Raw genomic sequence first — 14,463 nt, forward strand, 5'->3', positions numbered from 1 at the left:
AAGGCGGCTTTTTAGCCATGGGTACAGGAACGCTTTTGCACTTGCTATCTGCAGTGCGTCGCGCTGGACCACGAGCCGATTCTCTCTCAAATACACTCGAGATTGTCAGTATCTTCATCTTAGAAAGCAACTGCCGAGCGAGGAAACTACCGAGTTGTTGGACACTCGCTTTCCCAAAAACAACTTTCCCGGGAAAGACACTCCGAAAGTGGGAACAGCCGCGTCCTCTTGAGGAATCGTCACTTTTGCCACTCGCGAGGTGCGCGTATACTGGTCGTGCTTTCGTTTTCTTGGTGTCGATATACGAAGCCTTTCGTACGGTCACCGAAACCGTTGCTGCCTAGACGCAGCAGCAACCGTTGAAAAGAAATTTCCAGCGAGAACCTGCTTCTGGCGAGCGGTCTCTCAATGAGGTTTTAGGTCTCCGTGGTGCTCTTTTAGACAGCAGTGCCCGCACGAAAGGACAGGACGAGCAACGGAAGAGCGAAAATCCAGGGAGAACGGGGACTCCGAAAGCCCCAGAGAGGAGATGCGCATTCAAGCTAGAAAGTGTGGACAGAGAAGAAGCGCCTACAGAGCTCTCAGTGCCTCCGCGTGCGAGAAGGCGTAGGGGGAGGCGACAAAGGCAGGGGCCCAAGAGCGACAAAAGGCGGTAGAACAGATAGAAGAATATAGAAGCAGGCGAAACGGACAAAGACGAGGGGGAGAAAAGAGCAAAGAGAGAGACAGAAAAGAGATACAGAAGAGAGATGCCGAAGAGAGAATGACAAAAAAGAGAGGTCGAAGAGACACAAGGAATCACTTGAAAAGCGTACAGCAAGAGAAGTCTAATGTGTGGCATCGAACAAAGAAGCAGGAAATGGCTATCTTCTGAAGAGATCCCTGAAAGCGGTACCAAAGACTCGAGCTTTAAAAATCTGAGAAACCCGTTGTTTTGACGGTGTAGAACTGCGTGGTTGACAAGAGAAACTCAAGGGGTCACGCGCCGTTCGCCACGAAATGGCGAGACTTCGCGAAGAAGCAATGCCTTTCTTTCCAGCGGTTCCGGGCCCTCCGCACCTCCTCGTTGGCGGACCGGATGACAAGACGACATCGAGCAAACTTTCCCGCCGAGTCTGAGGCGAAAAGTCGCCATTCTACTCAAACGAAACCAGGAAGGGGCGCGCCTGCGGTGCACGGCCCCCAAGGTCCCGGAGGTTCCCTGAAGATCAGAGGAAAGAAAAAAATTGCGTGGAGAGAAGGAAAGCGCGGTGTTTATTTCTAGACACGGGTGGCTGTCCTCCAGTGGGGTGTCGAGAGAGATCTAGTCATGCATATATACAGGCCTCGTGTTCGCCACAAAGCTCAGGGGAAGACCTAGACTTCATGCTCAACACATTCACCTGCGTCCAAATGCACACCGCCACATCTTCCTATCTCCAAATACATACGTATACAGAGATATATAGATAGATATGGATATAAATAAATAAATATATATATATACATATATAGAGATATTTGCATTTATGTGTACTTCTGTCGTGGATAAATATGCGGATCAAACGATAAACGGGGCATATATATGTATGCACGCATGTAGATGCCCACATGCAGAACTATACGCACACCTAGAAGCTTAGACTGAGGACATTTTCGTGAGTGTGTCTTCCTCTCAGCTTTCGGCCTTCCGGTGTTGCGTCTAGTCCGTTATCGGAACTCACCGCCGGGCATCTGAGTCGCCGCCCTCCGCCCACTGCGGAGCCGGCAAATGGTCGAGGCAGAAGAATCCGAATTTTCCTCCTCGGAAAAGATCCGTGAAGAACCGACAGCCGCTCAACAGGTCGGGCGCAGGAGGCACGCGCCTTCGGTTCGTCTTCAGGGCGTAGACGACGTCGAAGATGTGCGCGGCGACCTATGCATTTTCCGAAACGACGAAAGACAAAACGCCCAGGTCCGGGAGAGAAACGCGAAAGAAACGACAAGGAAAGAGGAGAAAGAAGAAAGGAGAAGAAAGGAGAAGAAAGAGGAAGTGAGAGGGCATCAAGCGAGAGTGGCCATGGCTGATATAGACCGAAGAAGGGAAGAAAAAGGACAGGGGAGAAGACACGCCGAAACAGACAGGGCGCTCCGGCTGCGATCTGTCTCTTCGAAAAGCTCGGATTCAAGCGAATGGAAGAACATACCCTGAGTGGCGGTATGAGGTTTTTCTTCGTTCAGCCTCACCTCCTGGATGTCGTTTGTCGGACGCGACAAACCGATGACGTCGACGTAGGAGAAGCACCGCATGCGGTTCAAATGGTACAGAATATAATCCGCAACGTACATTTCGCCTGCGCGGTGATCGTCGATACACCCCAGCGCCGCCAGCTTCAAATTCACCTCTGCGTCCTTCATTCTGAAAAAGCAGATACCAAACAACAACACGAAAGAAAGCTGCGATCCCTAAATCTCCTCGTCCGCTATACATACATATACATACATATATGCGTTAGTGCATGCATAGATTTACACATACGTCCATATATATTTATATATGCATGTGTATGTATAAAGTTGGTAGAAGAAACGATGTCCGTTACGTGTACATCTGCGTACAAAACATCCCTGGGGATGTACACACACATATACCACTGCATGCGTACACTTGTATATCTCGACATATGCAGGTGCACTTTCATCCACCTCCATTCGTACACGGCCATGCAACGTAGAGGCGTGTCCACCGATGCCCAGATACACTTCCATGCATGAAGACGCACGTTCGTCCACAACGCATATCGCAAGAAGCAATCTTTCTTCACGTGGCAAAGTCGGTCGGTGTCAGATTTCTTCTGCCTCCCAGGAAGGCGGTGAGACTGACGTCGCACTGAAGCCGGAAACGCGCGATCGCCTGACGGCCCGAAAATCTCACTTTGGGAGCATGATGCCTGGCGTGTCGTAGCAGAAAAGGCGAGGTTTGTTCGAGATCTGGAACGCGCCGACCTCCTTCGTCAGCCCAGGCGCTTTTCCCTCCTTTGCGCGCGTTCGTTCTGCGAGGAAAACCATGAAGAACGCACCAGCTGTTTAGACCGGCACTCTTTTTAATCCCGCATATGCGATTCGAGAAGCATCCATTCAAGCAGGACACATACAGAAATCCGTGATGGTGAGGATCACAGGAAATGCTCCCTTGATTTGCCATGCCGGGTTGGAAATCGAGGACAAGTATGGAGCTCCAGCCCCACACAGTCACGAACAAAACGGCGCGAGAAGGACTCGTGTGCCTCATCCACGAAAACGGAGACAATACGCGAGTTCGTGTACACCCGAGAACGCGAAGGGTTCCGTGGGGGTGCACGAGGCTGGCCTGTTTGCTGGCGGAAAGGCTGACGGCGTTGTGCGATTTTCACGTGATTTATTCAAGACCAATGTCAACGGCCAGGCATTTGAACGAGGGCGATAGAGCGGGATACGGCGAGAGAGGGGGGGGTGTTCAAACGGGCGAGGAGAAGAGCGAAAGGACGTGTGAAGCGTGGGAGTGAAGAAGACTTACTCACGCCTTCGACTAGCTTGTTGCTCGAGGTGCCATACCTTGAAGCCTGCAAAACGGCAGCAGGAAACGCACAAACAGGAAGAAGGTCAGAAAAACAGAAGGATGCGAAAGAACGACCGGAAGACCACGAGCAAGAGCACGAGGAAGAAGAGGAAGGAGCAAAAGAAGAGGCGAGAATTTCGCAAAAAGGCGTTTGAACAATTTTCCGCAGGCCCAAAGAGACAGGTGGCTTGGCATCTGGAACCGAGGAGCGGATTCCTCTGGAAGAGAAAAATGAAACCGAAGACAAGAATCCACGACGCCCGTGCGTGTAGCGCCTCTCGCTCCTGATGAGCGAAAAACGAATGGACAATGAGGATCCCCGGCGACAGACGAGGAGGCAAGCGACCGTGCCGGCTGGCCTCGCGAGTCCTCTCCACTGTCGCCTGCGAGAAAGTGGAATCAGAAAAGGGAGTTCTGTCGATTTTCGCAGTTCGTCTCCGTTTCAGGAATTTTGTCGCCTACGTTAACCGCCAGACGCTTCATGGCGTTGAGCAGCGAAGATTTCCCGGTGTTGGGCAACCCCATGAGGAGCATCCAAACGCCGATCGTCTTGAATTTCGGCCGCACGTGCTCAAAGGCGAAATCGACAATCTTCGACACCCTCTTCAACTCCGGCGCGCAGGTGAGGAGACACTGAAAAGACAGGAATGCGACGCCGCAACGAGGTAAACAAGAAGAGGAAAAGAAAAGAGAGCGAGGAGGAAAGAGAGAGAGGAGGAAAGAGAGCGAGGAAGAAAGAGAGAGAGGAGGAAAGAGAGCGAGGAAGAAAGAGAGCGAGGAGGAAAGAGAGAGAGGAGGAAAGACAGAGAGGAGGAAAGAGAGAAGAAAAGTGGGATAGCGTTGGAAAGAGTGAAAGAGGACGCGAAGCCACGCGTGACGCTTGCCGACTCCAGTCTCTCTGTCCTGTTCCCTCGTTTCCCGTTCTTCCTCCCCCCTCTGTTCCTGCTCTGGTCTGCCCCCCGCGCTCTCCCCTCTTTGTTCGACTGTCGCCTCGCACGTCTGAGGCACCTTTCCCTTTTTCTCTCTTCGGAGAGAAGATCTTACCGGCAGCCCCGCGTCTTCAAGAACCGCCTGTGCGCGCTGAAAGCAACAATGAAAGGAGCGATCCATCAAAGACGCTACAAAGAAGAGAAAGAGTGAGAATAAGAAGCGGGGGAATAAGAAGAGGGAGAATAAGAAGGGGGAGAATAAGAAGAAGACGAACGAGACGTCGAAGACAAGATAGAACAAGCTTGGGAAGAGAAACGGGAGAAACGGGTCAAAGAGGACAGAGGAGATAAAGAGAAGAACGGGAAGAGAGGAAACGAAGAGATCTCACCAGGCCATCTCGCTTGTGGACAAGATCTGCCTTGTTGAGCACGACGAGACGCTTCACGCCGCTGCGCGCCAGGCGGTCGGTCAGGAAGTTGTTGCCACTAGTCAGCGGCGCTCGTGCGTCACGAACCTGAGACGCGGAAAGTTCGAGCAAACACAAGCGACAGCGCACGCTGAGGCAGGAGGAAGACCGCATAGCGCGCGGGGGGACAAGAAGGTCGGAAAAAGCATACACGTGGAAGAAGAACCAGAAGATGGGTCGCCAGCCTTCCTGTACACCTCGCCGTGTGCAAACAGAGCTCCTGATAAGCCTCCACGCACAGTGAAATGTGTCCGGTGAGTCCAGAAGCTCCACAGAGTCACCCACAAAAAGCGTCTGTTTCTGTCAATCAGTTTTCATTTCTGTCGATCTATCGTATCTGCATACATCTGTCTCTATATACGCATGAAGTTATATATATATATATATATATATATATATATATATATATTGGGTAAACCTATTTATGTACCTATTCGTAAGCAAGTTTAGATCTGTGCGTGGACATATTCGAATAGGGTTATGCATGCAGATATGAATATGCATTTATGTTATATATGGAGAGGAAGGAGGCGATTGAATCTCCCTGTGTCGTGTGTCCCATGGGAGTGGAAAGTCTCGATTCGCGAGAACGCGGAGAGTGTCTCTTTCTCATGTGCGCACCTCCAGGACGCAGTCCACATGCTTCAGGTTCTTTTCGATCGCCACCGTTGCCCGGTTCATGTGTGGAGGAAACCAGGTGATGGATCGATCGAGATTGAAGTGAGTTCGAGGAGAGAAGTCGGGGAAGGGGGAGGCCGACTCGGCAGCCTTCCCGGGTGTATATACACTGGAGCCGCGGAGCGAGTCCTCCGTTCGAATCCCTTCATCGCGAGCGCCTCCGAAGAAATCAAGCACGCGAGGACCGATCCCTCCATCGATATCTCCGGGACCAGGTTGCCATGGACTCAGAGACTTGGAAGACTGCCACAGAGGAGAAGAGGCGGAAGAAGAGGGAGACGAAGAAGAGGAGAGAGAGGAAGACGACGGGGAGGGAAGAGGAACGAGAGTTTCGCCCAGGAGCGGGCCGGTAGGTCTTCGCCAGAGCCCTACCCGGTTTCGAGACGCCATGGAGAGGAGAAGAAAGGGAAGGAGGAAAAGGACGAGAGAAGGAGGGCGCCAAGCAGGAAGCGAGAAACTTCAGTCACTCCGAGCGGGAAGGGAAAACGGAAGACAGAGGAAGGCGGCGTAACTCAGGTTGGGTAGGCGGAGGCGACAGCCAAAAGAGGTCCAGAGAGCCTGTCGATCACTCGCAGGTCCTTCCCTGTCCCTGTGTCTCTCGCCTCGTTTCGCGCGTCGAAGGAAAGAGGAGACGGAAGAATGAAGGCGCATTCAAGTTCCGGCGGAGGCTCAGAAGCGACAAAGAAAAAGCTAGGCGTGTGTCAGCGAAGACAGCCCGAGATACGAGAAAAAGAGCCGGTGGAGAGGGCGCAAACGGTTTTGGGGGAAAAACGGAAAAACGGTTCTGCTGTCTGTCCTTGGGTCAGCCGGGATTCCCCCTGGAAGCAGGAGAGGCTGCATCGAGGGGTTTGAGGGGGAGTGTGGTTCCCCATGAGAAAAGCGAGAACGCGGAAGGGAAGCAGACAAAGGGGCCGCGAAAAAAGAACCCGCAGACCAAAGAGAACCGCCGGCAGAAGGATCTTCTGCTCGGAGTCCGAAGCGCATGCAGCCCGATATGCACAGAGCGAGGTCGGAGTCGCACGAAGAGAAGCGAGCGAGGAAATAACAGCTAAAGCAGAGGCAGCAGAGAAGCCGTGACACCGAGAGGAAAAAAACGTGGAGTCTGTGATGCAGGGGTGAAACGCGATTTGCAGAGAAGCTACAGGGCGCCGAGCTCAGCTTTTCTTGTGTGCTCGGGCGCACGCGCGTGGAACTCAAACAGCGCCGACAGAAAACACCCGTTTGCTTTGCGCGTCTGTCTAGTCGACATCGTCCCTCTTTGGGAAGCAGGCAAGACGAGGTCCTCCTGTCTCTCGCGCAATTCTCTGGTTCCTTCTGTCCGGAAAATGCGAGGCAACCACGGAGAACGGCCATTCTGCCGTGTCTCCGAGAAGGAAACTTGCACCAACAGACCCAGAGGATCCCCTTGAGATGTGCGCCCGCGATAAGAGTTACCAAAGCACACACGCCAGGAGGCGCGCAGAGTGTGATCGGCATGACTCAGCCCCTCTCTTCACCCCTCTACGCGGGACGGCTAGTCGCGTGCCGCGCGCTGGAGCGTTCTCGCGCCGTTCGCGGGGACCTTTCGGGAGGCTTGTTTCTGATATTTCTCGCAGAACTTCGCTGCGACTGTGGCATCGTTTTGGTGAATTCGCTTTTTCACGGAGGAGCGCGGGGAAAAATCGCTTTCCGGAGGCAAGTCGCCGTCTGCGCCGGCGTGGAGCCCAAGCCTCGGTGTATAGACACCTCACAAGACAAGCGCGAAGGCAAGTGCAGCGGCGGTTTCCGCGCGTTTTCCAGTCGGTGGACGACGATCTTTTTTTCCGGAAGGAAGACAAGACAGCGTGTGTCTCACTGTTCTCACTGGAGAAATCTTCGTCGCTTCAAGCGGCTCTTTCCTGGCCGCTCTTGCGTGCAGCTCAACGCGGCCGCGCCGAAACTCAAAAAGTCTTTGGCGAATCCTTGAGGCATTTCTGCATGTGCGTTTCCGGTTGACGCGCAACCTTTTGAAAGTTTGTCTGCCTTCCTCCCTCCTGACAGTGAGTCGTGAAGCTTCTCCTTCCGCAGCTTTTTGCTGTCCAGTCCCGGTGCCATCCCCGGCTAGCTTTCTTTCTGTTCTTCCCAAGTTCCCAATCGCCTCCGGTCTTTGTCGACTAGCAGCGCCGTCGCTCTCCCTTTTGCCTCACCGCAAACGGAGGTCTTCATCTCAGACCCATCCAGTAGGGAACGCGAAATCCCCCTCCGTGTTTTTAAGCAGCTGGCGGTTGTTTCTGCCGCACATTCTGGGCTGTTTGCTCCAAGAACCGCGTCATCCCTCGGCCCCTGGAAGCAGCCGGTGGAGTCAACGGCAACGAAACCACATTCCCCCGTCCGGCGTGCCCGTTTCCTTCATGCCAGGACGAACGCGGGAAGAGGAGGGAGAACTCGTCGGTTGACGGCGAACGCGAAGCGTGCAGGGGCGGACTGAGAACCGGACCCGCGCGGTCGTCGCCCCGCCCTTCTTCTCTCCCCGTCTCTTCCCTTCTGTCTCCTTCCTTCTCTTCGTCGGTTTACCTCACCCTCCTGTTTCGCACGTGTTCCTTTTCGACATGGCTTCGGGTGCCTGCCTCACGATTCATTCCTCCCCGAACGCGCGGCTGCCGCACTGCTCGTCCTGTGAGTTTCGCCCGCGAACCGCCCGAGGCAACCTCGGAGGCAGCGGATGCACTTCCTCAGACGATGAAGACGAGTACGAGCCGTCGGTGTGGGCCGAGCTGCTCGCGGCGGAGGCGGCGCAGTGGGAGGACGGAGAGGATCCAGGCCCGCCGAAACGGGGGAAAGTGATAACAGAGAAGGCGCGCGCCATGCTGTGCGAGTCGCAGCGGTGCCGCACCTGGCTCGACCTGAAGCTCTGGTTTGGCTTCGAAGAGAAAGACTTAAGCGCGGCGGACTTCAACGAGGTTTTCATCTCAGTCCGCAACGAAGGCAGCGGGTGAGCGTCCAGGAGCAACAGCAGCAGAGCCAGAAAAACCGACAAAAAGCGCACGAGTTGCTATGATCTCTATGTTCTTAATACCGGCTTTCTGAGTTGCCTGGATCCCCGAAAGGCGCCTGATCGGCGAAGCGCGGGAAAGACCGCGAGACAGCCAGGCAGAAGGCGTCAGGCGTGAGGGCGATCCTCGGTCTCGAAAGCGCGCGCGAGTCCAACAGGGGAAAAGGCGTCTCTGCGCCGAGCGCGACAACGAGGGGTTCTGTGGAAAGCGCGGGAATCTCGAAGCTAAAAAAAACTCCTGTGAGAGCAGAATGAAGGGCGAAGAGAAAGTAGGGACGGCCGGACAAAGGCGAAGAAGGTGAAACGCGTAGACTCCAGAGACCGCAAACTCTCCCCCGTGGCCAGCATCCAGTTGCCGGCACCTGGCGCCCTTTCCGTCGGGCCCCGCAGCGTGATCCTCCGTCTTTCTTGCCCGATTTTTGGTGACGTTTTCGTTGATGTGTCCGCGTGTCCGCCCTCTGGCTGTCTCTTCTCTTGTCCCCAGACTGTTCGAACACTTTGTCGAGTTGGGGAAGAAAACCCTCGAGACGCTCACAGAGATGTTCTTCTTCCGGCACTACAGCGTCTATGCGGCGGGCGGATTGACCGGGTCCGATTTCGCGTCTTTCCGAGAAGGTGCCGCCGAGTTCGTCGCCCCGTTGCCGATGCCGCTGCCTCCGGACTTCCAGGCGCGACTCTCGCAGCAAGTTCCGCAGCTTCTCTACACTCAGAAGCACACTGACAGAACCTGCGCACCCGTCAGCCTCTACCGATTCGGCCTCGCCTACTTGGCAGGCGCTCAGGGCGTGAAGACCCGCCAAGCGGTCGTCGAATACGTGCACGCATGCATCGGATACGCCTGCTGCTGCTCGGGGAACAACAATAAAAGCCTCTACGTCTGGGGATCTGTCCTCATCGAACACATCTACTGGACGCAACGGTAAGCTGACCAACCCCCGAAGCCGTCGGAAAAGCGTGCGGAGTAACCCGTCCCTTTCTCCTCGATATCTATAGACATATGCCGCTGCCCCAAAGTACACAAAGGCATGCGTATATATATATATATATATATATATATATATATATGGACGTAGCTCTATGTGCCTACATTGTTCATGGGTGAAGGGGATATATGTGTGAGTCATATGAAGGTATATCTCGCCAGAGGTAAGTAAGGGTATGGCGGTTCCGGCGTCGACTACTCTCTTTGTCTGACTCTCTATGCCGAATCATCGACGCGAAACGCCAGTGGCGTAACGCGAAGGACAGCACGTAAGAGCCGCAGTGGTGTCGCGTTTGAGGGGCTGCGTGCCCAATGTAGAAGCCGGTGAGGGCGAGGTGGAGGGAAAGCCGTGGAAATAGTTCTGTTTTGACAAACGGCTTTCTGTCGCCCGGTTTCGCACAGAGTCACCTCCGGCAACACTCGAGACGAGAGCGCCCTGATCCACGACCTTCAGGAATATCTCGGCTACAAGTGTAAGATGAGAGCTTTGCCCCTATGTCCGATATACATATATGCATATATATATATATAGTATACACATCGCATATATATATATATATATATATATATTGAGGAGCGAGTGGATTCTGTTGTTGCATCCGTCAGCCGTCTGAACCCGCGCGTCCGGTTAAGGCCTCTTTTTCACGCGTTGCCGCTTCTCATTTCTCGGCGACGCGCCGAGTTCGGGATGACGCGCGGAGTGTTTAGGCCCTCGCAAGTCGTCCTGTTGCCCACGAAGGCATGAGCATCCGACTGCCCAGATCTTCCCTTCTTTTATTTTTGCAGATTCAACTCTGACTCCGAAAGTTCTGCGAGCTCTCGACGCCACTGACGAGGCGAAGGTCGTTGCAGCGCCGCCCGGAGAGCGCGTGCTTCGGGTGTATCTTGAGGATTTTTTTGAGCATCTCGCAGATGTAAGTCGCCCTTTCCTAACTGGTGTTTCGCAAAAACGCCCTCCGGAATGTCATCTTCACGAAGTTTTCCATTCCGAAAAAGCCCGCGGTCCGGGCTGGGGTTCCCTCGGAACTGCCACGTCCAAGTCGCCAGCGTGCAGACAGTCTCTCCCTGGCCAGGAGCGTGTAACGGTAGCGTCCGAACGGGACGCTTACAAGTCCAGCTGTGCGCTGGAGCCTGCGTCGACCTCACTTCTGAGCCTGTTCCTCCGTGTGTCTATCTTGCAATACCGATAGCTAATGCAGCCGGCAGCGGTGCACAGGCGGAGGCCTACACTGAGATAGGCAGATATACATACATATATCTAGGTAGATAGAAACTGATACAGATATAGGTCGGCAGATAGAGATCAAAGTAGGTAAACAGAAGGAGATAGATGCTGATGCAGATATACGCCCATCCAGCTGTCTCTATACACACGCATCGGTTTTGCTTTTTTCCCCATGACTTCGCCCCTATATACATCAGATCATGTATATGTATACATATATATCTATATATATACGTATAGATATATACATATACATAAGTGTACGGCTGTTTCTCATACGCCTCTTTCCTCTGTGTTGATGTGAAGGGGCCAGCGCTGTTTGGTGTCTTTTATTTCAGGAAAGTGGCGTCGATCCCGAAGACAAGGCGGCCTGGACGTCGAGAGAAATCCGCCATTTTCTCGCGAGCCCCGCGATTCCGCTCTTTTCCTGCCTTTTTCTGTCGCTCTCGCCGTTTCTAGCTGAACCCCGTTACAACGCCTCGGCCTTGCAAGGCGAGAAAGGTTTTCCGTGTGTCTGGGGCGAGCTCCCTCCTTCCACGAGTTACGTATCGGCTTTCATGTAAGACGACAAAGGCACGCATCAGTTGTGTTTCAGTGCAGCTGAAGAAACACAAACAATCCTGGCGAAGAGTCGCGAGTTTTTTCTTTGGGAAGCTGTGGATACAGCTGAAGTCCTTTCCCTGCCATTACGAGGCCATCCGCGTGCTCGATAATAAGGGGATACGTTCGCGCGCTCTGTCGACGGGCTATAGATAGGTCGTTTCCTCTCTTTGCTTCTGTTCCGTGAATGTGTCGCAAACTTCGAGACTTCCCCCTGGATGCACGCAGACGTGGACACAGCCCCTGTACTGGGCTGAACACATGCATATACGGTTGGAGGCACATGGATGTACTTCTGTAGATCCGTCGACACCTGTTTGACAACGGCGGTTTCAGGGTCTGTGGAGGGCGGGAGTCCGTGAGAGAGTACGTGAGAGTTTCAAACCCACGGCGTGCGACGTACACTCCGCTTTGTCGCGTCCCGCAATCTTTTTTCCGCACCTTGGCAGGGCTCTCCTAAGCGTGTGCTGGAGACAGGAGACCGAGGACACTGCGAAGGTTTGGATGAAGGCTCTCGTTCAGCGCCTGCGCCAGGTAACGCCTTTTGATCTCTTTGCTGCTGAGTTGAAGTTTTTTTCGCCCAAAGATCTGCCGCGAACCGCCTCCGTCTCTGCAGACGCCGTCGCGCGCTGCCTGCGAGAGCCGTTCCATCGTGCGAGTGAGAGAACGCAGTTGTCTCCGTTGCCAACGTGGTGGGGTGCTGTCCAGTCGGGTGTTCTTCCCCGGCTCGCCTCCTGACCAGTCTCCTTGCATGTCTTCTCCCGGCCGTTTTTCGTCTCCTAACCTTCCCCCCCCGCCACCCCGCGGGAAGAGTCCGTTCTGCGTTCCTCGCGATCCGTCAGGCACTTTCCCAAGTTTTTTTGGTCATCCTGGTGTTTCGCGCGCGCGCCTTTTTTTCTGTTTCAGCTGCAGCTCGTGGCGGAGGTTGTGAGCCTGGACGCGCAGAACCTGAAAGCACGACAGCGACGAGTTCGGTCGCTCGATGTGCGCCGGATGGACTACGTGAACGAAGGGCTCCTTGGAAAGTACCTCTTGTGGTCCACTGCCTTTGAACAGGAAGATGCGACTCGGCGGAGAGAAGAACGCGCCGGTGAGGTCCTCTCGCAGTCGTCGCCCGTTTGTGTTTGTCGCCTCCGCGACGGCCTCACCCGAGCCGAGGCCTGGTCGCGAACTAGAGAGTTTCTAGCTGCGTTTTCTCCCACGGATGAGGAAGACGAGAAGAAGAGAGACTGCCTTGTCCGTTTCTCTTCCACACGGTCGGGCGCAACGGGTTCGGTGCGGTTCTCCTCGAATTTGGAACGGAAGAATCGAGGATGGAGTGTTTACCTGCGGGAGCCTCTGATTGGAGGCGCTTCTGTCACCTTGAGACGCATTCAACGCAGTCGCGGAAGCGGCAAAAATCAAGCGTTTGGCGCGTGACTGCAGCTTCTGAAGCGCACAGACTCGTGCATCGCGTGCGACCGCTCTGAAAGCACTCTTCTTGGCCGGCAGAGAATTGATCTCTCCCGTTTTACTCAGAGGTCGATGCGCTCCCCTATGCATTTAGATCTACACACAGTACCTATGTATGTGGTGTTGCGAGGGTGGGCATTTGCCTACGTATGTACAGAACTTCGGTTTTGTACCTGAAGCTCTTCCTTCGCACCTCGTCTTCGTTCAAGACAGCGTAGGGCGAATTCCTTTACGTCTTTGGTTCGTCTTCGTAAGCCTGCCGAAGGGGGGTTTGCGTGTGCGCTTAGTTGCCGTTTGTGTTTTCGATTTCGCGTGCCTTTTGTCCTGTGCCTTTGCATGCAGCCCTGGAGGCGGCACACCGACTGGATCCGACGCCAGAGGCTCTCGCGCTCTTCGCCTCGCAGGCTCCATTGGCGCCTCCCTGCGGCGGAGTCTGCGCGCCTGTCTCTCGCGTTCTCGGCGCCTTTGGAGTGAAGCCCAGCGTGCACTCTGGACGCTCGGAGCCGAGGTCGGCTTTCCCGCGATCGTACGGCCTCCCCACTAGTCGGGGTCTCTGGACAATTCGGGACACAAGTGGAAAGGTTCTGTATGAAATGATTTATGCCGGCGGACCCGTGCAACCATTTCGGCTGCAACAGGCAGCAAAAACGAGGGCGAACGAGACCCAGACAACCGGAGATCGACAGCGGCTTAGAGTAGCCCCATCCAGAGCCAGGTCCAACTTCGCGAGCGCAGCACTGAAGTCGGGATTCTACACTGAAATGCCATTCTCGTGACGGCGTCGAGAAACATGTCTCTCCCGATGCCTTCACAGGGGCCTCTGTAACTTGGCGTGTTTGTACACTCACGCCTCTGCACACAGACACGCGCACGTGTCTCTACGTAGACGACAATCCTGCATAAAGCGGCAGGTGCGGCTCCACGCGCGTTCTCGAAGACTGTTGAGTGTGGTGCCCAGTGGTAAAAATGTGCGTAGAGTGGGACTGAAGGGGGCGGAAAGGCCAGCGACGAGAACGGCACGCTGGTGGGTTTGCGCGCTTCCTTCTGAACAAAAGTTCCGGCGACTCTCGCCTCTGCGCAGGAGTGGAGATTTGTACAAGACAGCGACTTCGCAGGTTTAGAGTTTCGAAAGCGGGCATCAGTTGTCTTTTCGGGTCTTTAGAAACAAACCATCTCGGAACTCTGGACTCCGGCGCACATGAAGGTTCTCCGTTTAGAGCGAAAATGCATAGCTGCACGCACGCAAAGACCGTCCACTCCATCGGTCTTCCACTGGGTATGCGTAAACGTTTTCTCGCTGCGTGCCTCGGGTAACCCCGCAGTGATTGTTCCCCGGTGCGCGACCTTTCAATCAACACTGTGAAGGAAGCAAATCGACGGCTTTCGCGCGTGAGGAAAATATAAATTCTGGAGCGAACGCACGGCCGCACAATATGTGAAAATCGTCGCGCAGCGCGATGCCCCGGCGCTCTTTGACCCTCTTGTAGCGATACGTTTTCCGCCGTAGTTCAGTGTCCCGCTCGAGCAACCTCGCCAGGCTCCTGTTCCCGGGACGCTTGGAACA

The 14,463-nt window shown here is 54.5% G+C and overlaps 2 protein-coding genes across 2 annotated transcripts; one reads left to right on the plus strand and one right to left on the minus strand.

The window, feature by feature from the left end:
• Window positions 1–1,140: 1,140 nt before the first annotated feature.
• Window positions 1,141–6,020, minus strand: NCLIV_061080 (hypothetical protein; the record flags this gene model as incomplete). The annotated part of the gene is made up of 9 exons (XM_003885661.1): window positions 1,141–1,201; window positions 1,704–1,894; window positions 2,206–2,377; window positions 2,894–3,011; window positions 3,515–3,560; window positions 4,019–4,189; window positions 4,601–4,636; window positions 4,875–5,000; window positions 5,574–6,020. 9 exons carry the CDS (start codon window positions 6,018–6,020, stop codon window positions 1,141–1,143), a joined length of 1,368 nt encoding a protein of 455 aa, XP_003885710.1.
• A 2,177-nt stretch (window positions 6,021–8,197) lies between these two features.
• Window positions 8,198–13,675, plus strand: NCLIV_061090 (conserved hypothetical protein; the record flags this gene model as incomplete). The annotated part of the gene is made up of 8 exons (XM_003885662.1): window positions 8,198–8,580; window positions 9,125–9,559; window positions 10,025–10,095; window positions 10,409–10,536; window positions 11,186–11,406; window positions 11,897–11,981; window positions 12,354–12,537; window positions 13,242–13,675. 8 exons carry the CDS (start codon window positions 8,198–8,200, stop codon window positions 13,673–13,675), a joined length of 1,941 nt encoding a protein of 646 aa, XP_003885711.1.
• Between the last annotated feature and the right edge of the window lie 788 nt (window positions 13,676–14,463).

Source organism: Neospora caninum, chromosome XII (genome assembly GCF_000208865.1).
Source record: "Neospora caninum Liverpool complete genome, chromosome XII".
Classification (NCBI taxonomy): domain Eukaryota; phylum Apicomplexa; class Conoidasida; order Eucoccidiorida; family Sarcocystidae; genus Neospora; species Neospora caninum.